Below are 25,267 nucleotides of genomic sequence, written 5' to 3' on the forward strand. Positions count from 1 at the left end.
CCCTTTTGATCAGCAGATGAAGGAGCTTGGCTGAATGGTCAGTGTGTTCTGCATTTTATAGCACAGATTTTCCCCGGCCTTACTAAGTCGTGAGCATGAGAAGCAGACCTCTGTATTAAAAGGTCAGTTGTATTAACAAGTGGGACAGGATGTGAGCTCACCAGCAGCAGTGCAGCCCCATGCAGGGCCAGCAGATCTTCCATGTGGCAGCTGTTTGACCCTTCACTTCCCAGGTGGACAAGTGACATTTGCCAAGGAAAGTGGAGGGAGAGCTCGAGCTTTCTCCAGTTCTTCGTTTTAGCAGCTGGGTGGGTGTGATGGTTTGGGTGTTACCTGCCCCCCACACTTTAGAAATCACCCAGATTAGACTCAGATGGGCTCTGGGAATATAAATGAAGCTATTTATTTACAGCTAGCACAATATATAAGCAGATAGTTACAATATATACAGTTATATACAGAAATATACAAGGTAAAAGTAATACAGAAGCACAACTCCCCTCCCAGAAACCTGAGTCCCCAGGAGGCACTCTCAACCACCCCTGCACCTTCCCCCTGCCCCTCTCAACCTTACCCCAGTCCTAAAGAAGAATAGAGATTCAGCCAAGAGGTTAAGAAGCAAAGGTGAGTGGAAGGTGAGGTTAGGGAGCAAAATGTTGCTCAGCCAGCAGCCCAGCCAGAGTGTGAGCCAAAAATGGCGAGAGTGTTATCTAATGTTTTCGTTTCTTGTTCAGCAAGACTCTGAGGGAAGTAGACATCACCATTGTTTTCCTTCCACAGCCTGTGATCTAGTTCTTCTCACCAAAACATTCCACCCTGCTTCAAATTAGCACAGTGGGGCAGGCTGTGAGCCTTGGAGTGTAGAGGTATAGAAACAGAAACATAGTGGTGCTAGCCCTGGCAGCAGACAGAATGCTAATGCACAAGGGCATTGATAATGCTGACTGTATTACTGGTATCATGGTAGTTCATGGCTCTCATGCTGCCTTGTGTTTAAATGTGCCTGGCAATGATTTTGCTGTCTTGGGTTCTGCAAGCAGCAGTTCTCAACCTGTGAGAAGTGACCAGGTGAGGACTTTTCTGTGAGTACCTTTAACAAAGACCCCAGGATGCATTTTAATATTGTGTGTGTGACTGATAAGAAGCTCTCCTAGACTGTCTTAGCTAGCTATTTATTCTCTTTAAATTCACTTTCTTATCCAGGACAGCGCAAGGGTAGTCGCTACATTATTTGTTTATTGCTCAAGAAACATTGTATCAAAGTCAGTTAGTCTGAGAGCAAAACAAAGCTCCTGGAATAGGTTTTGTGTGCTTTTGTAGGAGATAGACCAAAAATTTGCCAAGACAGAATTTGTGAGAGGATAGAGAAAATTATCTATTCCTGAAAAAAAGTTAATCTGTCCAGTTAGAAACATAGAATCAGTCAGGGTTGGAAAGGACCACAAGGATCATCTAGTTCCAACCTCCCTGCCATGGACAGGGACACCCTACCCAAGAGCAGGCTGGCCAGAGCTTCATCCAGCCTGGCCTTAAAGACCTTCAGGGATGGGGCCTCAACCACCTCCCTGGGCAACCCATTCCAGCCTCTCACCACTCATGTTGAACAACTTCCTCCTCACGTCCAGCCTGAACCTACTCATCTCCAGCTTCGCTCCGTTTCCCCTAGTCCTGTCATTCCCTGATATCCTGAAAAGTCCCTCCCCAGCTTTTTTGTATGTCCCCTTCAGATACTAGAAAGCCACAATAAGGTCACCTTGGAGCTTCCTCTTCTCCAGACTGAACAGCCCTAACTCTTTCAGTCTGTCCTCATAGGAGAGGTGCTCAGCCTTCTGATCATCCCAGTGGCCCTTCTCTGGGCACACTCCAGCGTCTCCACATCCTTCTTGTAATGGAGGCTCCAGAACTGGACTCCAGGTGGGTCTCACCAGAGCGGAGTAGAGGGGAAGAATCATCTCCCTCGACCTGCTGGCCACACTTCTCCTGATGCAGCTCAGGCTCTGGTTGGCCCTCCAGGCTGCAAGTGCACACTGCTGGCTCATGTTGAGCTTCTCATCTACCAGCACCCTCAAGTCCCTTTCCTCAGCACTGCTCTCCAGCCACTCACTGCCCAGCCTGGATTTGTGCTTGGCATTGCCCCGACGCAGATGCAGGACCATGCACTTGGTCTTGTTGAACCTCCTGAGGTTGGCTTGTGCCCACCCCTCCAGCCTGTCCACATCCTTCTGGATGACATCCCTTCCCTCCAGTGTGTCTGCTGCACCACACAGCTTGGAGTCATCAGCAAACTTGCTGGGGCTGCACTCAATGCCACTGTCCACGTCAGTTACATTTTATATAAAGTCCCAAAGGGGGTTGAAGTCTCAGAAGATTTTTAACATGAGCATTTGTGTAGTCAGAAGCAGCTTGCACCCTGTTGTATTATTTTTTAAAAAATCAGTATAGTAATAAATTTTATACAATTAAAATATCTTCATGCAATCAGAAGTGGAATGGCAACAAACTGGGGGAAAAAACACAAATAGGAAGCTGTTTGCTTTTGTATGTTTTCTGTTTAATACACAAATGCTGGAGGAACCCAAGCATGCATCAGTGTGGAGGAGCAGGAGATCTGGCTATGATACTGTTGTGGTGCTGCACTGAGGCTGTTCCAAAGGTCTTGTCTGGCTGTAGCTAAAAGAAGTCTCCAAACCTTGTTCTAAGTCCAGTTTTAAGCTCTTTAAGGCTGTGCAGGAAACACCTTTCTGTCAAGCTTGGCTTCAGGCAGGCTTTGGGGGAAATCCTGCCATGCTTTCATGCTCATTTGCTAATTGCACTGTGAATGTAGCTAGTGTGTCTTTCTCAGGAACACCCCAAGAATGGGGCATCTCTCACACGTACAGGCAAGAACAGGTAAAATATGGAAGCTTCCTTTTTTTATAAGGTAGAAATTTATAGACATGTTTTTAACATTTATGGGATTTATATTTTACACTCTTGAATACCACAATGAAAAGAGCTAAAATAGAATTTCTAGTCTAATATTTGAGCAGTCCAAGCCTACACATTTATCCTCCTCTTTGCAAGTAGATATTTTACTGGCTTATCTTAGGAATCTTACCTCTTAATGAATTTTCTTTAAAGCATTTATGCATACAAATGATAAAAAAAAGTTCCATGTAAAAGTGCAGTGCCATTGCAAGTATTCCTTCCAGCTTCCCTTTGTGAGTGAAGGTACAGTCAGCTTCACCCACTCCCAGGCAGCAGTTGCTGTTCCCTTTTTCTGGAAAAGTGTTCATAAGGAACAAAAATGAAATGGAAGTCGTAACATGTTATTTAAAAGGTGTTCTGGTTTTGTTTTCTTTTAAAACTGGCAGTTAAGTTTTGAACATGAGCTCAAATATTTCTTTTTTTCAGGGTAGTAAATTCTCGTGAACTCCTACTGTGCAGTAGGGATTCTGGTGTGGAGGGTCACCCCAGTATGACACTGCAGATGTAATGGGTGTTAGGTAGTGCCTGCTAGCCAGTCTGAAAAACTAAGCTTAATCACAGACATTAAAAATTAAGCAAAGTGTTTGCACATATTTAGATTAGGCACAAACCAGGCAAGATGCTGCTTTTCTAAACTGCTCCTATCCAAACCATTCAGCACAATATCAGAATGAAAAATGACAACACTTTGTCATCTGTTCAAATTGATATTGCACTCTTTGCAGTGACAGCTGAAAAGGCCCACAGGTGCCATATAAAGAGGTGACCATGTTGTCATATTTCATTTAGGCATCCCTCTGCAAAGCCATAATTACCTAATTAGGTTGTTAATTAGGAGATTAGCATTTCACTGTATTGATAGAATGCTCTTTGCAGGCGTGAGTCTAGATACAGATTTGTCTGCCCTAATTTATAGTCTCTGCATTTTTTAATACCTATGTATTTGCTTAAAATCTTGATGCAAGATAGCTCAGGTTAGCTGAGAATCAACTTGTTTACAATTAAATGAAGATTTGACAAGATCAGGAAACAAACAGAGCAGAATATAGAGTTTCCATACATCCTCCAGTATTCTCTCTCTCCTTCCCTGCAGCTCAATAATTAAAATATTGAAGTCGGTATAATTTGTGTCCTGATTAGTATGACAACAAAAATACAGCCAAATTCCAAGCAGTTGATAAATACAGAAATACACAGCTAATGCCAGGTTGATTTACAGCTTTGCAAACTAACAAATAATTTGTTGAAGTTGTCTAATGCAGTGTTTTCTCATCCTGACTCTCAAAGTCCAGTTTCACTTGTGAAAGAGTGCCTCTTTAACTGGCTTTAAATGATTATTTCCTTTCTAATGGTAGGACCCAAAGTATGAGTGACACCTTCTCTAGAGAATTGCATTTAAGAATAAATACTTGAGCTTTTGTTGAAACAGAAACTTGAGTTTTTGTATATTGTGGTTCGCTTTCCTTTATCCTGCCTGCACAGGAGTCCATCTGGCATTCGGAGGGGTTGATTATTTTTGCTGCTGCAAATGGAGATAACCAGAGCCATTTCTTTTACATTTGCAAGCAGAAGTTAACTGTGAAATTATTTCGTATAACCTGAATCATAAATTTTGAAGTATGTTCACATCATCCTGTTCCCTCTTATATGACATAGGAGGAAAACAATCCATTTTTTATTCTAATCTGCCTTTTTTTTTCCATTAGTTTTTAAGACCACTTCAAGGAGGTACAGTCAGAGAGGTGTTTAAGTCCAGTGACTATGGAAGCCCTTGAGTGATAAGATGACCTGGAATGTTATATAATTCTTTCAGCCTGCTGTATTTTGAGATCATTACTAATCAGTTTAGGTTTAGGTTGTACCTTCCAAAAGTTGCATCTTTTGTTTACTTTGAACAGGGCTGTAACTGTTTATTATTTCCTTAAGGAGGAGAGTCAATTTAAACATATTTTCTTCTTAAAAATAGAGGGCTTTGCAGAGTAGGAGAGGGAATATTTTTTTGTACTTCTCTAGTTTTATGACTTAGAGAGCAAAATAACCTTGCAGGAATTGGCTCAAGAGAGTTGTGGGGAATTTAGAGCTACTTTTAGCCATTTGAACTGAAGGATTCTTAAAATGATTCCATTACAGTTCTACCATTTCAAAGTTGTAGCTCTTTCCTGTAGCTTTTAGTTGCTTACAGTTTTCTCTGATTTTTGTTATTTATTCTAGCTTATTTAGAGATCTATGACCAGATTTCCATGTGTGCTCTACATGATATATTTTGAAGCATGAAAGGCATAAATATCAATTTCGTTTATGAAGAAAATATTTCTTCTACTTGGGCCATTTTTAGTTAGCTTCCCATTTGAGGAACAGTTGTCTTGAAATAGGGGATGAACCAGTAGTACCCAGATTATGTTTGGTGGAGCTGTAAGTTTTTAACCTGATGTCTGTAAACTCCCTGTGTGGGGATGGGTGAGGTACAAAACAAATGTGCCTATTGTCATTACTTTCACTTGACCATGCGAAGTTCATAGTTGCACCAGGCAATGTTTAAGGAGCCTGGAAGTGAGAAAAGGGAGCAGCACAGAGGGCTGGGGTGAAGAGGAAGGAGACTTGGGGGTCTTACCCACAGCCAGTTTCATCTGTCACTGCCATTGTGTGGTGTAATGACAAGCCAGGTATTGCTAGACAGTCATCACTAGGGACTTTGTCAAATTCTACTGAGTGTATTTAAAACAAAGCAGAACATTCAGTCCAAAATAACTCTGTTTCCCCTGAAGTAAGGTAACTTACACTCAGCCTTTTTCATGCTCAAGGTCAAACCTTCTCCTCTGAAAACAGCGTTCAGAGCAGGTTGGCACATAGCTGCTGTCCCACCAGTCAGTACGGTCCAGTGTGGAACAGAAAGACTCCGCTTTTAGTTGTGCCTGCTGTGGTCTGCGCTGATATGTACTGGGTTAATAAGGATAGGTGGGAAGGGTGGCTGCCATAGATGTGTGTGCTTAACTTGTCCCTTATCTCACACTTGCTTTTTAATATTTCGTTGATAGTTGATGTAGGATTTCATGTGAGTATCAATCAGGCTGGATTTTGGGGTATATTTGGGGCTTTTGGTGGCAAAAGAGGCCAATGAAAAAAAATCTTCTTTTTAGTTAAAAAATATACTGTTAGTTATCTGGCGAGCAGGAGGATCACAAGAGCACTTAATGCATTTGTGAAGTTGGTTCCTCAAATTGAGATGTGTTCATCCATGTGTTTAAGGTATAGCCTGTTTAACTCCATATCCCCTTTTCCAGACCTTTGTGTCACCTACTGGGAGCTGAATAATTTGTTAGAACGTTCTGCATTACTTATCGTGTGCCATGTTATGAATGAGGTTGATCTGCATAACAGCCTTGCTTCGCTTGCTGTGAAAGTCTATAGATGCCATAAATATAGCAGTGGGTTACTGGAAGAGGAATACTTCTGATAAAAATAGTAGACTGAGATCCAGCTGTCTGATTTTGCTACAAAGTTCCTGTGAAACCTGGCAAGTAGTTCAGGCTCTTCACGGTGCAATTTGACATCTCTGAGGATGTTCTTGAACTGCACAAGACTAATGGGGGCTGTGCCCCCCGTGGTCTGTGGGGGGCTTCAGTAATGTCATGAGGAGACTGAGGAGAAGGTGAGAGAGGGCATTTGTATCCAGGGTGTTGAGTAGATAATACACAGAAAGCAAGACAGATGAATAATAAAGATCAAGAAGAAAGTGAAGGGCTGATTCAGCTCTGTCCACCTATGTGATGAATCACAGGAGATGTTTACCTATAAGTAGTATATCATCGGAACACTAACCTGTATATCATGTTGTACATAAATACTGTTAAGGTTGCATAGGTTTCACATTGCTCTTTTCAATTTTAGTGCTCACATAGGGTATGCTTGACAGCTGTCTGCAAAGTATTTCATTTAATAGCAGAATAATATTTATATAGTGCAAGTATTAAAAGAACATTTGTTTATGATTGAAGAATGTTTAGGTTGTTGCTGCTGAGAAAGTCCTCAACTCAGCTGTTTCATGTGGCTGTGATAACTGGGGGTGTGTGTGTAAGGAGTACAGAAGATGTGGTATGCTGGCCATTCTCAATTGATCTGGAAACGTGGTCTTGTACCTGTAATTTTTCTGGCACTGATGACATGGAGGCTTCAAGGGATATGTGTAAAAGTTCCAAATCTGAGCTTTTTGCTTCTCAGAATTCTTTTTCTTCATTGGTAGTCACTGTTGCTCAAACCAGGGATGTGCCATCTAGTTGTGTTTTGCCTTTATCAGAAGGGTGAACCTGTTAGAGTTGTGTAGGTAACTATTAAAATATGACACAAAAATCTGAACTGAATTTTGGAGTCTGAATTTGTCCTGAATTTTTTTTTTTGCAGGTTGTTAACTGTTCATAGAATTTCCAGTTAACACTAATTTACTGGGAAATCAGTTCTAATGTGTCCTATTGAAAATTCCAAAGAGGAGGAGGAGAAACTGCATTTGTCTTAAATTTCAGAGTTTGAAATGGAATTTCTGTCAATTCATTAATTGTTTGTGTTTATGGGGAAAGTGATTGGATGTGAAATGGTGAAGGAGCTTGGCTAATTTAGCACATGGGCTGTTAATAGCCTGAAGTCGGGGTGCAGAGTATAAAGGTAAAATTCTCGCATCTGCTGTTACATGTTGTTAACTCCCTTAGCAGACATTAAATCATTTCAAGTACAATAATAGTGTGGGAGGTAAATTAACTAACCATTAACAATCTTATAAATACACAATTAACATGCCAACATTTATATGACACATTGATGGGGCAGCAGTAATTTTTGATTGGGAGTTTGCAGACCTTTTCGGAGCCCGAGGCAGTTGCTTATTTAAACAAGTTCTCGCTGCTCTCAGGTAAGCATGGCCTTTCCTAATAAGTGGTGTGTAAATAATTCAGTTTAAAGAACATCCTCAGTGTTAAAATACCCATATACACCGTCTGCTTAGTTGTGTCTGCATTCACTGAGGCTCACAGTACTAGTCATGCTGTTATGGCTTAAATGCCTTTAGCACGTGAATTGCAGCCAGGAGACTGTTGCCTTATGGTAGGATATTTGCCTTATGGCCTCTCACTTTGAGGACAATGAGGAATCCTTCAGGGAGAGCAGGCCTACTTTCTGGAATGGAAATAGAAAATAAAAAATAGAACTTGGAGACACAGCATTGCCATGGTTGGCAGAGACCTCTGGAGATTGAGTCCAACCTCCCAGCTCCACGCAGGGCCAGCTAAAGCAGGGTCTTGTCCAAGTAGGTTTTGAGTATCTCCAAGGATTCTGCTGGAGTGTATTTAGCTAGTAGCATTATTTATTACAATGTGTGGTGGCACTCCCGTGTTCATAACAAGCAGCATGTCATTGTATTTCTCTACCATTTTTTAATTCTTCCTTGCTGCTGGCTCTGTCCTTTAGTATAAGGCTTTTGAATTCATCGAGGGGGAAAAAAAATGTGGCCAAAGAAGCAAGAAAAGGATGTAAATCTCTGTTGAATGTCCTAATTAGTGCGTGCTGGTCTTTGGTGATAGGGAAGATACTGCTAGGGATGGTGGCTTTGCAATTCACAGTACTTTTGTCATGATTAGATGAGTGTCCAAATGAAGTATTCCTCTTGCTCCCAGCTATTTAAGTACAGAAGCTGCTTTGTATGTTGATTCACCTTTACCTTTGAAAGCATATGGGGGAAGTGATGACATGTTTACTGCTCCTGGAACAAGCCTGTCTGGTACTTTCTTACTCTTTCTTCTATTAAAACCTGCCAGAAAACAGTTTCATGGGATATGGCTTTGTGTGATTTAAAATTACTTCTTTTACTTTGGTATTTTCTTCTTGCTGACAGAACCTTTGCAGACAGCACAGTTAGGATTTGTTTGGGGGTTTTTGCTATTGCTTCTGTGTTCAAAATACTAAGTAAATACACTGAGTTCTATAGCTGGTCTTAAAATGTCTTTTGTTGTGCTTTTTTTTCTTTCCACTATTCAAATAATTAGGAAAGCAGCAAGCATTTTGGGCTTCTAGAATTCACATCTAGTCTTGCATCTTTCTGAGCTTAAGATTTAAACCTCTCTAGCCTCTCTCTTTCTTGGGCTGAGGTCTCAGTCGCTGAGCCAGTAGCACCACTGCTGATAGGGGAACTCAGCTCTGCTCCGACTTTGAGTGTTCCTGCTGCCTGTGTTGTGTTGGTACTGGTGCTCTTGCAGCTGTTCGCTGGCAGACTGATCAGTCTGAAACACAGTCATTTGTTTTCAGGGTTTGTTTTTTTCAGCAGGTTTTTTTTTTCATCAAATTCCCCTAATGCCAGCCTTTGCAAGGTGGTGGAAATACTTGACCAGGGCCAGACAGGACCAGGGAGTTGCCTCTTTCAGACTTGAATAAGATTAACATAGTTATAAATGTGCAGTTACAGTAAAATAGGATAACAGTTCAAGTGGGGTTGGATTTTGTGGTTTGTTCAGGTTTTTTCTTTTGTTTTTTCTTCCCCTCTACTTCGTTTTGTAAGACCATGTGAGTGCTCTGAATACATATTTTAAGTAAGTGTCAATTACTGTTCTTAAAGTGCTTAAGAATCCAGGCATGTGGTATATGATCATAGAGCTTTTTCCATATTCCAGCAGTCGCCCTCCATGAAGCCCACTGCAACAGCAGATGTTCAGTATTCTGCCCTGACATACTAATGTCTTCATGTTTGGAGCTTTTCCTGGAAACAGAACATCTGAAGAGGGTCTATGATAAAAGTAATCAAAGAATTGGTGTGTGGAGACAGAAGAAACACAGTACCACACTGTTATGATGGGTGAAGAGAAATTAAAAGCTTCAATCTGGTTTTATTAATTTTAATGAACAAATGCTTCTTGTGTGTATTTTCTTTCCATCCTTCTATGTGTAGTACTTAGACTTCTATCTTGCCTTGTAATAGCCTTGTAGTCGGGACCTGTCTGTAGTTGTCTGTCGTGTTCTGGTTTGGGATTCAGGTTTCAAGCTATCTTCCAAAATCCCTGCTCTTTTAGTGTGTCTCAGCAGTCAGTGTAGCTTCAAGTAAACTGGAGCAGAGTCAGAGTAATTCAGTGTACCAAACTGAGTCAGGTTTTGTGCATCCAAAATATAAACCTTCTGGAATCAGGGGTTTGTTTTGTTGTTTTTTTTTTTTCCCTAAAATTCTGTGTACATTCTACTTCTAGGTGCATGTGTCTGTGAAACAAGATGGAGAGAAGATAGTATTGTGAAGTGGTGGACTTGTGGACAGGATGGCTTTCCTGGACAACCCAACAATTATACTTGCTCATATTCGGCAGTCCCACGTGACCAGTGATGACACAGGGATGTGTGAAATGGTCCTGATTGATCACGATGTTGACCTGGAGAAGTTTAATCCCTCATCAGCATATGGGGACAGTGGTTCAGAAACACAGGGAAGCAATGGTGAGACTCAGGGCTATGTATATTCCCAATCAGTTGATATTACCTCAAGCTGGGACTTTGGAATCAGAAGACGATCAAACACAGGTAAGTGATGTTTGCAGCCAAGGTAACTTTGGCCTTTTAAATTCAGCTTCTCTTATTCTGGTTTGCATGGACAAATGAGAGCATGACTAGCTACAGAACAGTCAAACTTTTCCTTTTGTAATGTTGAGACCCTCTTTACAAAAGAACTTGTAATGATTCAGTTATTTTAGTGTGCTGTCAACTGACTTTTAATTGCTGTTTTACTTATTCATGTACAGAGGAACATTGAGGTAGTCATTTTTTATATATATATATATAAAAATTAAATTGTAAAGACATCAAGTCTGAATCCAAAGTACATGAACAGGCTTTGATATTCCTATTGTTAATGTCTGGAGGGGTGTTAACTTTTGAACAGGATGGTTATTTTTTTGAGAAAAATCTACCTAGTGAGACATCAAATGTATTTGTTATAGAAAAGAGGAATGAAGTTTGGTGTGAGCCAATGAAGTGAGTGATTTTTCTGTATTTTGTCTTCTGAAGTTTCATTTCTGAGAAAAAACGAGCTGGAATTACAGTTCCCAAATTAGAAAGTTTAAGGGTATACACCTGAGAATACACTCAGTTCATCTTGACTGGAAGAGAGCTTTCCCACTTGTTTCATATGAGGGATATTCAGGCTTCTGCTTGCATACAAGGAATACTGTGAACAAAGGTTCTGAGATTGAGAATCTGTATAAAAAGGTTGATGCAGGGTGGTCAGTACTGATCTCCTTTTTCCTATGTTACAGGGTATATTTAAAAAAAAATCTTTCTGAAGGTATTATAACACCACCTAGAGCTCAGAAATTGTCTGTGCTCTACCTAGCAGAAGTAATATGTTGTGTGGTGTTGAATATCTTGAAATAACTTTTACAAATAAGAAGTTGTCAAAAGTGACAGAAGAGACAAGGCACTGACTCCTTGTAATGAAGAGTTGGCTTTGGAAATCAGCTGAATGTATAAAGCTGCAGCTGAGTGGGAGTTGTGGTGAAAAGTTGAGTGTGACAGACTGCCTGGCACTGACCTTGAGGGCACCTTGAGTTGAGTTGATAGTGTACTTGGTAAGGAAAGAAAGGTAAAGCTTAAAGAGTTTTAGAATTGCTCTGAAACCAGAATCATCATAGAATAGGCTGGAATGGCCCTTAGAGATCATTTGTTCCAATCTCTGTCTGGAAGATTATTGCACAAAGTGTTAGACTGTTAGAACAATTTCCATTTTTAAATTATGGATTGAAACCACTTTGGTTTCCAGTTGGTGGCACGTTCTAAAGTAATGGTTAGGACACTCAGCCCTTTGGGAAGGCAGTTTTATCCCTCTCTTCATGTGGCATGTCTTCTGTGTTCCATTGCTTGTGCTGGTACCACCAGGAATCTAATTAAGTTATCAAAGCAATTAGGCTGTGATTTGAAGCAGAGCGGGGTGCAAAAAACCCACAAGGAATGTGAGTTGATCAGTGCTGAACTCTTCCAAAAAATAGAGGACAAGAAGTAAATAGTTAACTACTTCTAATGCTTTTTACATCACACAACTGCTTATTTCAATTCTTGATGGAAGAAAACACAAAATGCACATACTTAGACAGAATGTTCATACATCCTAAGTACAAAAACTCTGAAGTCTGCAGTTTTTGCTCCTAAAATGGACAAATGTAAAGACATTTCTTTTTTTACATACTCCATAACTACCTGAGTAGATTTAACAAGAGCAGGAACATTTGCTCTTGGAAAATGAGATAATGGGTTGAAGATTGGAAAGAGAATATTGTGTGGTTTGTCTGTATCAAGAGGTAACAGAGGCAGACTTCTAATATGCAATTCTTTATTCTCTTTAGTGTTATATGCTGTTAAATAAAAGTATTTCAGTTTATACTGTCTTTAACCATTGGTTTGGGATGGAGTACAACTTTTTTGTTATCTTGTGCAAAGCTGTTCTGTTATGAAGTACCTTACCAGGATAGTATCCTCTCAGAAATTGTACAAACAATGTGTTACTGAGAGGGCTCAACACATCTCTGTAGATACTACACAAATGATGAGTATTAGGTAGTTCTTTTCTGGGTGTGCAGATTTGGAAATTAATTTTATGTGCATTTTAATATCGACCTTATCCCCTTAGTCTTGAAGAGGAAGTGCCGTGGATGAGACCTGTTGCAGTGTTGCACATCATGCCTGGGAGGGAGCAGAGGCATGGGCTGCCTCCAAATACTTTTCTAGAGCAGCTGGATGGTCTTTAGCTTTGGACTGTCTCCTGTCACCTTACCTCCAGAGAAGTAAGGAAAAAGAAAGTGTAGACAGGTTTGAGCATAGCACTGAGTGTATGGGAAAGCAGCAAATGCTCCCAACCCATGCAACTGGAAACAAAGGCTTATTGAGTTGCTAATAGTTAATGAAACAAGAACTGTGTTTGGTCAGTGACATTTTTCACACAGAAAGCTTTCAAACTGGCATGCTTCTTGTGAGAATGAAACTTAAATAATTCAGACTTCTAATAGGCGCTGATAATTTCTTGTAGGTGGAATTGTTATTATGCAGTTCCACAGTAAATGATCATTTGTGATCTACTGGATAGAAGGACAGAGTCAGTAAAGATGGTCAGTGTGCTTCAGTATGATTGTTTTGACAAGGTGTGAAAACATCAATTAGAATAAAAATACTACTCTTATTTTACTCTGGTGTTTTTTTTTCCTTTATCCATTTTTCTTCTTGTCCCTTTTGGGAAGAAATGGATTTGGAAGGTAGTTTTGAGCTACAGTCTAGACACAATTGGAGGAAAATGTTTGTTTTCAGAGTAAAATATGCTACATCAGTGTTTTATCTGATAGTTAAAGTTAAAAGTGGGGATACATCTTTTATTCACTAAAAATGAGCTACATAGAGGTATTTAGACACTAATCTCATGTTGCCTTGAATGGGAAATAAGCATCAAAGTGCCTGTTTGTGTTTTTTATCTTTAGTTGCTTATTGCAGCTGTTAAACCTCGGAAGTATTAACTTTTTAAATAAGTTCCCAGGTCAAGAGTTTTTATGGGGGAGAAAATATCACTTCAGTTCAAAGACTAAATGTAAAAGGAATAAGTAAAAAGTAGGCTAAAAGTAGAAGAGGTAGAAAATATTTATCAACCTATTTTTTAATTGATGAAATGGCTCAAGGAACTCAAGTCGAATCTAAAAGTTGTCAGGACAATTTAGCTTTTGGAATCTCTTCTACAAACCCATTTTAGTTCATGAATTATCTCAATGCATCAAAATTGCTAATATATCCAGCAGCTTGTTTCCTTCAGTGATCAGTGTTATTAACCCTCCTTTCCAGTCTAATCTGATTACTTATTTTGAGTGGACACTGCTAAAATTAGTTCTTTCTTGTGGTCATTGCCTTAGGTAGCTTCTACCAGGTCGAGCTGCCCTTGTTACTGTTAACAGAAAGATAATTTAAGGCATTATGTGGTACCTTGCTCTGTAAGTTCTTTGATGTTACAACTATTTGAGGCTTGCCTTTTTTTTTCCTTCTTTTCTTTTTTTTCCCCCTTTCAGACCGTATTTTGAAGATGGAGTCAAAATATACATAAAGAAATATTAGATTCATTTTAAGATTTGACTAATGTTGTGAAGATACAAATCATTTATTTTACTACCTATAAACTGTTTCAGCACACTGAAGAAAAAGCTATGCTAATTTATATAGCTTTGACATTTTATAATTTTCATGATTTTTAGATAAAGGATTTTATATTTAAAACTTTAATAGTCTAGTCTGAGTTCATTTATCTTTAATTTTTGAAACGGGTAGAGTAATTCATAACAGTAATTTTATTCCTGTAATGTAATATTCACTTCAGTTCATTTGTGCATTAAAATTCCTTTAAGACCGTTATTAATGATTTATATAATGAAATGTCATATTAATCACAGAAGTTTTCACATTTTATTATTCTCTTCCATGTTAATACTATCTTTATGATCTCTATTAATGTTTTATATCCTCTAATTTCAATTATAAATCAAGAACATTTTCATGTTTTTGTTGGTATTTGCTTTTCAGGGGTGCCACCTTTAAAATTTTATGACTTTTTCCCCTACATATGCAGTATAAAACATCTTTATTCATATAAAGGTAGTTAATTATGTCTTTGTTTATAGTAAACTTTCATTGACAAACTTATAGTTGTAATATTTCTTTTCAAGCTCAGAGACTCGAACGGCTGCGGAAAGAGAGACAGAATCAAATAAAATGCAAAAATATTCAGTGGAAAGACAGAAATACTTCTTACTCAGGTAAAAAGAAAAGATCTTCTCTTTTCCTCTTTTGGTTTTGCTCTCGATGCTTACGACACTTGCAGTCTGTAATTTTCACTTAAGCTTTCCAAGCACAGAGGAAATACTGATTACTGTATTTGCCTTCCATTCCCACAGCCGATTGCTTGAGGGGGTGATGTGCCACAGGCGTCTCATTTCTTTGCAGCTATGGCTGGGGGATTCCAAATTATTAATAAAGGCATAGTAAAGGAAAGAATGTTTAGTTTGTGTTTGGTTTGTTGGTCTGAACTGATTCTGGTGGCTGCTTTATTTTTGACAATAGAGGATACTGGGCTTGCATATTCTGTCATCTTGTAGCATCATTATCTTCTAAAGCTGCTATTGTCTCAATGAGCCAGAAATGGAGAGAGCAAATCTCTTAGTGTTACTGTGAGGTGTGTGAGGAGCAGGACACATCTCTGCCAATGTCTGAGTTCAAAATACAGAATCATTATCCCCACGTGAGTTATGGCTTTCTGTCTGTTTCCAGTGGCATTTGGTGTGATGAAGAATTCTGTAGTTTCCTTTTATAAACTATTTTCTAGGTTACTTTTGTGGATAAGGGGGAAATCTTAAGAAATCTGGTGCACATATGCAATTTATTTCAATGAAATGTAGTAAATACTGCCTTAGCTTATCTAGCCTTTCTTGGAGAAATTCTTACCACTGATTTACCAAAAAAAGCACTTTTTTTAGCTTTTCTGTTTTCTTTAATTATATAATAGAGTATTTCTGACTGGACATTCTACATAGTTTAAATTATAATATATAAAATGAAAAATCTGTCTCAATTGTCAAGCTAGGAACTATTGCTGCTGTATTGAACACGCATTCAAACCTTTGTATGGTCTGTCATGCCTACTTCTTTCACAATTTGTCTGTATCTTAATGAAGTCCTTCTGTAATCTCTTTTTTTCTTCCCTCCTCCCCTCCACCCAAATCCCTGTATCTTCCTGACTGTCATTTGCAGAATCTTCAGCTCTATAATATCTTCTTTTAGAGGAGTGAACAAAGCTGCTGCCATGAGCAACACGGTTGCACTAATCCTTAGTACAGTGTTCAGCTACCTTTGATACCTCTGTTAATGCATTCTAAAGTGTTTTTGCCTTTCTACTTCTGTAAGCAGAGTTGTAGGTTTTAAAGTTTAATCTACCATAACCTCCAACTCTCTTTGCTCAATATTTCATGGCATTTGACCAGTGATGATGCAATTGTTTTTTTTTCCTTTATCCCTAGCTACATACTGCTCGATATTTCTTTACACTGAGTTACACTCAGACTCCAGATTCCTGCTGTGTCTGTGCTGGTTGTGTTGCCTTATTCGTGTGGGCTCCACCATGACATTTAGTTTCTTTTGTGTGCTGCCCTGAAGATAGACATAAGCTGTCAACCAGCAGTACTGGAGGTGTCCCTCTCTGTAAGAACATGCTGGGGTTGCAGGCAAATAGATGAGTTCCTCTCTGCTGCAGAACAAATTTAAATCAAAAATAAGTTACGTAAAAACTCCAGGCACTCAATGTCTCTCTTTGCTGGTGGAGCTCATTTTCCTTCTCCACCTAGGCACTGAGATTCTGCATGGTTTTTGCTTGAATGACAAACAAAACAGTAGGAGAGGCTAGGAAAAAGAAGCCTCAAAAGATATCCCCTGTATCTTTCTCTTCATCAAGTGCCTGTGTATGAGGCTTTGTCTGTTTTGTTCCTTGGGTTTAAGGTTATTGGAGATTGTGCATGAAAGCAAGAACAGAAGCAGCTCTTAGATGGGGGAATTTGGCTGCCCTCTTCTGACTGTGTTTATTAGAGCTTTAGACAAAGTCAAGCCTATATTAACACCATGAAAACCAAAAAAGATGCTGGAAATTAGTTTTCTCCAATGTTAAAGAGTCTGGTGATGACTCCCCCAGAGACCATTTCTTTAGAGGTACCTCACTGGAGGGAAACTTTCATAGGCATTTCTGGTGTCCTGCAGTTGGGTATGTAGGCATCATTTGAGGCTTTTTTTTATGATTCATGCCTTAATTACTGTGTACAGAAATAAAAATACACTAAGCAGGATAAATGGAAATGAGAGATGAGAAATTCTGTGTACAGTAATAAAAAAATGTTTCTACTTGTCATCTGTTTGCCCTCTGTCATGAGACAAGGTGTTTGCTTTGCCAGGAGTGAGGTTGAAAGATAAGGTGGCAGTAACATGCAGACTTCGTGTTTGGAGCTGGTCAGGAGGTAAAGATGGCTCAGGGGAATGTGATTGACTGAAAGTAAAGTATAATGCAGTGCAAGTCTGGATGGGTTTTGTTCTGCTGTGCCACCAAGTCACATCACCTTGCTGTGCATCAGTTATTTTTTGGTAAGATTAAAAGAATGTTTCAGCTTCACGCAGTGTAGAGATCAACTTTATGTTAGTAAAACAGTCTGTGGGCTTGCAAAACAAATACTTCCAAAAGGTTACTTCTTGTTTTTTAAATATTAGGTATGTTTAGATCAGAGTTACACAGAATCCAGAGTGTTAGGGGTTGGAAAGGGACCTCCAGAGATCATTGAGTCCAAATTCCCTGCCAAAGGAGGATCACTTAGGGCAGGTCACATAGGAACTCATTCAGGCAGGTTCTGAAGACATTGTATTTACATCTTTCATTCATTCATTTCAGAGCATATAAAATGTAAATTAATAATATATTGAGGGAGTCTCTCAGGAGCTTCCATTCAGCTCATACAGCTGACAACTACAAAAGCTAACAAATACCTACAGTATAGACCAATAATAGAGAAACGTAGATTCAATTAAAATTTGTGCCATTTCAGTTAATTTGTTTTTCCTGAAATTGTCAAATTTTAACTTTTTTTTCCCCACTGTTTTTGTGGTTTTTGTTTGTTGTTTTTTTTTTGAACTCTCACAGCCTAAGTCTATTATGAACTATTTGTCAAAATGATGGATGAAAGATGGATGCCATCAATTTTCTTCTAGCTTTTTGTAAAGATCTGCAGAAGATTTTGGAATCCTTTCCCTAAATGAGTTGATTTTTCTTTTCTGGAAAACCATCTCAGCCAGCTGAATTCAATCCTATAGGTTGCAGTTATTTAACCCCTTCCGTCGTGCAGGTATTTAAGTTCAATAAAAGCTGTGCAAAACTCAAAGCAGAATGGATGTCACACTAAGAAGTTTAGAAGAATTCTTGGGATCCTATTTTTGCACATCCCAACAAAGGAAACAATTACAGAGTCATCTTAACATTTCCCTATAGCAAAACTTGAGGAAAAAGGGCTTGCTCTTGCACTTGAACCAATCAAGGCAGTCTATTGAATTCCAAGTTGCAGAGTGTTTTCCAAATGGTGATGCCCATGAAATGCCTGCTAATACTGTGACATATCTGTAACTTGGATTATTTATATTTTTAAAAGAAATAAGTTTGTTGCAAACCCCAGAATACCTAATGGAGTTTAAGCTGCACATTTTAAGAAAGATTTAATCAAGGTTTTTTTTGTTACTCACAGCCTCTCACAGAACTGTTGAGTATGTCTTGGTGCCAGTATTTAGCACTTTTGCCAACTGTCTAAATTTTTCAGGCAATCTGCTGATAAAAATAAACTGAGCTTTTGACTGGTTATAATTTGACATGTTTTAATGTGGCATTTTAAGAAATGAACCGACTCCCTGCAGATCAGACCCCAAGTCATTCTGCCTCAGGAGCAGTTTCATTTCCCTGGGGAAGCAAAGCTTAAATCTTTTAGATTTGAGAGAATCCAAATGCAGGAACACAGAGTGGAGTCGGTCTGTGGGAGCTGGTGTTGGTTCTCAGGTAGTGATTGATGGAGTCTGGGGGTGCTTGGTTCCTAGAGCAGATGTGGAAGAGGCTTGTCCAGATTCAGTCACAGTTTCTTGCAGATGAGCTCCGTTGGTGCTAATATGCTAAAACACCTCAGGCTCTGTCCTGATTTTGTGTGGCTTTATAAAAAGTCTCTTTTTTTTTTTCATAAGTAGGCCTCTAAATGTGGAGTTAAACTGTTGGTGGAGATTCAGCTGTGCTGTTTTCCTCGTATAGAAAGAGCTGCTTGTGAGAGGGTTTTATGAGGCTTCACAAACCACCTGAAGAACTCACTGACCCTTAGGGAAAGTTGAGGGGGTTCTTATGTTGTCCAAACTGTTTGTCTAGAAAGATATTTTCAGGTTTGACTTTTTTTGAGGCAACCATGTCCAGTGTACTGTGAAAAGCAAAATTTGAAGAAATTACTTGTTTGGATCAGGTGTGGTCCCAAGCCTACTGCTGCCAGCACAGTGAAATTCCAATATAGTAATGTAGTAGAATAATACTATCCTGTGCTAGGGCATAATATCATGTGTTACAAGCTTGATTTGAAATGCTATTGCATGGTGTATTGTAGATGTGTTAGGAGTTAATTTGCATAGTATTTACTGTTCATTTAGAACAAGATAGACAAGCAGAAAGACCAGGATTGTCCAATTGTCTCTTTGAATCTTGAGTTTTATCTTGAATTGAATGGCTCTGCAGTGATCAGTTGTGTTCTCTGTATGGGAAACATTCATCTTTTCCTCAGCCTAAACAGCAGCATCATTCAGACTTCTTTGAGTCTCATATCTTCAGTCTGTGGAAGAGTAGTGGTGGATTCTGCCCTGCTAGAGCATTTGTTGGCTTATGTACTTGATTTTGTTCTCTCTCTTACGATGTTATCTTTCTGTGGTAAGCAGTAAGCACTGTACATCTCATAGTTCAACTACTCTAATCTCTTTTCTGATCTGCAGCAGAGGAGCTGAGCTCACTCTTTGAAAAAAAGAATTTCAGAGTAAAATCTCCATCTTCTGGGAAGCAGTCAATCCTCTCTGTGCGGCTTGAGCAGTGTCCACTGCAGCTGAATAACCCCTTCAATGAGTACTCCAAATTTGACGGCAAGGTAAGCAGAGCAGATTTTATTCTCTCCTATCCAGGAGGTCCCTCACCTGAAGATGATAAGCTGCAGGCAATTCTTGTGTGCATTTACTTGCTCAAGCTTTAATGACACTTCATAGTAGGCCACCATTTATTTTAGAGTGGCTGTCTGTAAGCATGCTTCTCTTAGCTTTAAATATAGTGGTTCTAGGTTGATAGAGCAGCTTCTATTCTTTCTGTGGCAAAATTAGGGCCTTACCATTAGGTATACTTCACCTCCAGCAGTTAGGTAAACCTTTAGTGTGGCAGAGTCCTAGAAATCTCTCTAGGGAGTTGATGGTGAGACTTTTTGTATAAATGGCTGGATATTTGGCCTTAAAACCAGACCTAGCCACACTGCACTTCCTGAATATTCCATGACTTGTGCTCCAGTGAAAGTGGAAAAAGCCACTCTTTTGAGGGCGGAAAAACTGAAGCATCGGTGGATCAATATCTGAGGGGAAAAAAAAGGACTGAACAGTCTAGTTCTGTGCAAGTGCTTATTTATGTAATATGTAGAGGAGGCTCACTGCAAACCTGGCAGGTCAAATTCATTTCAAGAGCTTGCATTTGATATGACTCCAAATTATGGATAACTCTCTTTCCTTGCATGCAGTTTAGCTTCTCTGTATTGTCAGATACTTTCTCTGTCATAAACTCTAGAAACTGAAACACAAACATCAGTGTAATGAATCAGTGTCATATTGTTCCCAAACAAGTATAAATATTGCACAAATCTGTTTTCTGCTGGATTTGTTTGTGGAATCTCCTGTGGGAGTATGAAGTTTGAGCTTCATTACCATTGTGATGGAAGAATTTCATATTCTGTTAAGTATTCTTGAAGTGGAAAGTCAGATGTGTAATTCTATTGGCATATCTAGAGGCATTGGGGATATTCGTGAAATGGTAACTTACAGACTATGAAGTCCACACAGTGAAAGCTGCCTCTCATTACTTTACACTTCCTAGTATGTAGTCACTAGTGCTAACTCAGGTTTCCATAGCCTCTGGCCTCATCAATAAGTGATGGCATTTTAATGCTAATCACACTAAAATGCCTTTTTTTTTTTTCTAAACTCAAACCTTGCTGCACTTATGCCATGGAATTTTGTTTTGGCAAACGTTTAAATGTGCTTCCAACAGTCAAGCACAGAGGAAATAAAAATAAAATACTTACTAATTAAGAGAAATTTATTGTTAATTCATTAGTTTCCCAGTTTTGTTTTAATACTTGATCATCATTTGGGCTGCCTGCTAGAATTTCTCTTAGAAAATTGAGAGGAACTTTAGTATGTTTTCAAGCCACTTTGATAACACAGACTGCTTTTTATCTTGTTAATAGTTGACTATAATGAACATCTTAATTTTCCTATTTTAAAGTGTGATACATTTAGCAGGTGTTTGATCCATTGGAAGGAAATTGTACTAGCAGTGAAATACCTCAGTGTTACTCTGTTGTGATTTGCAGGGTATGATGCAAATCAACTTCATTGTGATCTAGAAATCAAAACAGCTTTTTAACTCTCCAAAATAATTGAATTGGCATTTTGTTAGAGTCTGATCTCACTCTATTAATGCTAACAGCGTTGTTCATATGACTCTGGTAAGTTTGTCAATAGTATGCTTTAAAATGCATTGTTTGTGCTTCCATATGTATTGTCTATTTTTAAATACCTACCTGACCATCTTAGCTATAGCAGAAACACAATAGTTCAGTGGTGAGTTATTTCACTTCAGGTTTGCTGTGCTCTCAGACAGTAATGTAAAATCGAAACCCATCTAGCTTTATAAACTTATTTTTGATGAAATATTGCAAGTCTCCTATTTATTTTTATTGACAATAGATGAGCAATATTTTTCACATAAATACAATTCTTTCAGGGAATTGTGCAGGACTTATTTACATAATTAACAGAGCCACATATCTCTTGGGGAAATGGTACATAATTGGGGAGAGGCAGGGGGGGTGGGGGGGGGCTAGGGGCCTAATTAAACATGTCTTAAAAAAAAAACCCTACTTAATTATGTATTTACTCAAGGGATCTGGAATCTGTAAGATTATAACTAGGCCTTTGGTTTATATATATATTGGAGTTTTATAGCATGGATTTCAGCTTGTTGAATAACACTAGTTTTGTGCTTCACTGGCAGAGCATGAGGAAAGCTCCTTACTTGCTGTATCTGAGCTCTTTGTTCATGTGTGCATTCTGAATGGTTTCAATTCCACTACTTCAGCTCCTTACCTGACCTGAAATTGCATCAAAGTGTTCTCCTCGAGGACCTTCCCACCCTCTCCCTTCAATATTTGATGTATCACTTTAAGCTAATCAGTTAAAAATAAGCCATTGCGTGCTGGAATATCCACCCAGCCAATTTATGAACAAATGCTTACGTCTTGCAGGTGTTTCCTGCCAGATTTAGTGTCTTTTTTTCATAACCACTTCTGCAATTTTATGAAATAATAAAATTTTAAAGCACTCTAATTTCTTCTTCTTCTGATCACTTCATTAATTATCAAAATAGTAGAGAATATGGCTTGTGAAATGCAACTACAATGGAAGCATTCTAATCAGCTCAAGAATTCAGATGATTCTTGCCCCACAACTACACAGGACAGATCTGTGCATTTCATGTACATTGTGAAGCTTCAACACTTAACAGAAGGCACACACACAACCAAAACAGCTTTTTAACTCTCCAAAATAACTGAATTGGCATTTTGTTGGAGTCTGATCTCACTCTATTAATGCTGTACTGCATTAATGCTGCATTAATGCTGATACTCTTGGCTGTATCATAAGTTTTTCCTTAAAGTAGTTAAAGTAAACCTAATCGCTGTCTTTTTGCATGGTTTGTAAGTCATGTGGGTTGTACATCCTGGTTCATAAATCTTGTAAACTTTTGCTTAGAATATTGCATGAAGAGATGCCTTTAGTTATAATTATTTTAGTTGTCATTTGTATTGAAAATTACTTGAAGGCTTAAGAAATCACTGGTCAAATTGATTTCCTTTGTCTGCATGCAAATTAAATTATCATCCATTTTATGGGTTTGTGTCTATTTCTGTTTATATAACTTAGAAAAATCAAATTTTGATGGTTTATTAGTCCATCTTGCCAATTTTTGCTAAGGCTGGGAAAATAAGACTGTAAGAATTGAAAGCCATAGCCAAGTACCACGAATGAAACAAGGGTGTTGTAGTAGCTGATTTCAGTGACACAACTTGCAGCATCCAGTTTACCTATGCAGTGACTGCCTGCTTGCATGACTTTTTTTACAAGCATGTGTTAGCTTTTCATTCCACAGCAATTCAGAATATTCCTTTCCAGAGTGTAACTTACTGTGAGTTGCTGGCAAGTGTGGCAATGAGTTTTCTCTGAGGTGTTAATCCTAAAGGATACTGATTTTAATACAGTATTAGTGTTAAGGCCATTCAACTGCATGGCCATTGTCACTAGTAAGAAAAATGTTACCAAGATGTATTTGGTGACTGGAATTGAGGAAAATCATTCTAGGATCAAATGTTTAGCTTTCTAGGAACTGTGTGCTGACTGAGAAACTCCTGCTGAGGCTTCAGTTTGCAGTCTCCCTGGAAATCATCCTTGAAGCCAGTCCATATAAATTTTTCTTCCAAGTCTTTCTTACATTAAAAAAAAAATTAATCACCAAAATGCTTTTGCAATCCAATATTTTAGATGCCTGCCACCAAATGGCTGCTTCTACATGCCCACAATAATGTCAGCGAGCACAGAAGTGTTACAAGATAGTCAAAAAAGAGATGCTGAAGAGACACAGAATAGTCAGTGGGAAGTTGGAAAACCATAATGAAAATGGAAGGAAGGGATCATCCAGGTCTAGAGTAAACTTGGGTGGTAGAGCCAAAAACCTTTCCTACATGCAGACTAGACCTTTCTCAAGATATTTTTGATTTCTATTTTCATGTCTGCTAGTTGAAAATCAAGATATGAGGAAGTTGAATTTTTTTCTGACCTTATAGGCATTTTATGGGCTTACTTCAACTGTTGGATGTAATTTGAATGAAAACAGTTTGACACAGTTTTTTGGCTGGAGAGATGTTAAAACTGTGGTTGTGAGGAATGCTGCCTCTGCACAGTGATACAAGATTTCTCATGACTAATTTGGGTAATGGGTTAAAACCCAACAATTCCTCTTGCAGCAACTGTTTAAAATGGTGCTGTAGAAAGCATGGGGGAAGGGGTAACTCATGAGTGCTAATTGCTTGGCTGTTAATTTTCATAAGTGTTGATAGAAGCAGTTCCTTAAATTAAACTTTGTTTAAAATGTATCAAGGGAAATATTCCACAATGTCGGGCCTGAAGTGAAAATTAATATGAATGCTGTGGCAATTAACACGTACTGGTTAATAGCTTTTAGCAGCATTTTGGGATGATAGTCCTTAAATACATTTTTGCATGCTGCTCTTGTTTCAGTCTTGTTTGACTGTATGTGTGGATAATCATGAACAAATGTTTTCCACAATCTCCAGTATTAAATAGCTTTACTCAAAGAAAGTAGATAAAGAACTTAAGAAAGAGGCAATACTGCTTTAATTAATATGGAAAATGTATAAAATAATTAATCCAGGATTAAAACCTGAGTGTGAAGAAATGCATTATTTTTTATTTAAATATTTTGCCCCTAAGCTGAGTAGAATGATCCTCATCTGAATCCTAAGTGGGTTTGCATAGGGGCATTTGAAAGCATTTGCTTCTTCTGCCAGTTGTAGTGATTTACATACTTATCTCCACTCTACTAATAGTCAAAATAAAGATATTTCTAGGGGTTTCACTTACATAATGTAAGAGAAGAGTTAACATAAGCTATATATAAGCACAGCGTTAGTGTTTATGCTGAGAAGCCTCCTGTACCATTGACAAAGCCTTCTGCTGTGATGGGGCAGTGCTATCAGTGCTGAGCCCTCCTGTGGCCTCTTTGCTGGTTAAGAGACCAGACACTGGTTCAGGTCTGCTTCTGGCTCTTGGCCATCAGTACTGGCCTGTCCCTGCCCTTGTGGCCAGTGTTCTGGCATGTGCAGCGTGCCTCCTGCACAACCACCTGGCAGTGGAGGACGATGGATGAAACCAGGGATGCCAGAGGCATGAGCAGCCTCAGAACAGGTTTTGGAGTCACAGGCTACTGCGTCTCTCTCAGCCTGGTTCAAAATCTGCATGGCAGTTCTTCAGACATGTAAAACAAGTGCCAGAAACATGTAATGATGCTGTGCTTTCCCTTTGGTGTCTGGCAGCTCCCTGTAAAAGTTCTCACCCAGTCAGGAGAACTTGGGAGAGGAATCTCCTGTAATCCTGAGACTCCTCAGCATCCGTGATGTCCACTGCTAATGACGCAGGGTTTTGTAGCTCTTCTGTGCAGTATCACATACTCTGCTGTACAGAGGTGGTTTCAGCAGTGCCTTTGTTAAGATAAAGATTCTTACCTGAAAAATTACCACTTCTAAAATGAATCCTCTTTCATGGTACTCACTTAGCACAGGTCGTACTAATAGTTGGTTTGTATTAAAACGCAACACCCCTGTATCAAGAATGC

The 25,267-nt window shown here is 38.9% G+C and overlaps 1 protein-coding gene across 3 annotated transcripts in view; it reads left to right on the forward strand.

Annotated features, from left to right (window-relative positions):
- MAPKAP1 (MAPK associated protein 1) overlaps positions 1 to 25,267 on the forward strand; it is a 111,349-nt gene that overhangs the window by 1,361 nt on the left and 84,721 nt on the right. For all 3 annotated transcript variants that reach the window (XM_064170981.1, XM_064170979.1, XM_064170980.1), the window contains exons 2-4: positions 10,185 to 10,509; positions 14,673 to 14,762; positions 19,540 to 19,688. In XM_064170981.1, coding sequence (XP_064027051.1) covers positions 10,251 to 10,509; positions 14,673 to 14,762; positions 19,540 to 19,688 — 498 coding nt within the window. In that variant the 5' untranslated portion in view covers positions 10,185 to 10,250. The remainder of the gene's footprint in view (positions 1 to 10,184; positions 10,510 to 14,672; positions 14,763 to 19,539; positions 19,689 to 25,267) is intronic.

Source organism: Pogoniulus pusillus, chromosome 35 (genome assembly GCF_015220805.1).
Source record: "Pogoniulus pusillus isolate bPogPus1 chromosome 35, bPogPus1.pri, whole genome shotgun sequence".
Classification (NCBI taxonomy): Eukaryota; Metazoa; Chordata; class Aves; order Piciformes; family Lybiidae; genus Pogoniulus; species Pogoniulus pusillus.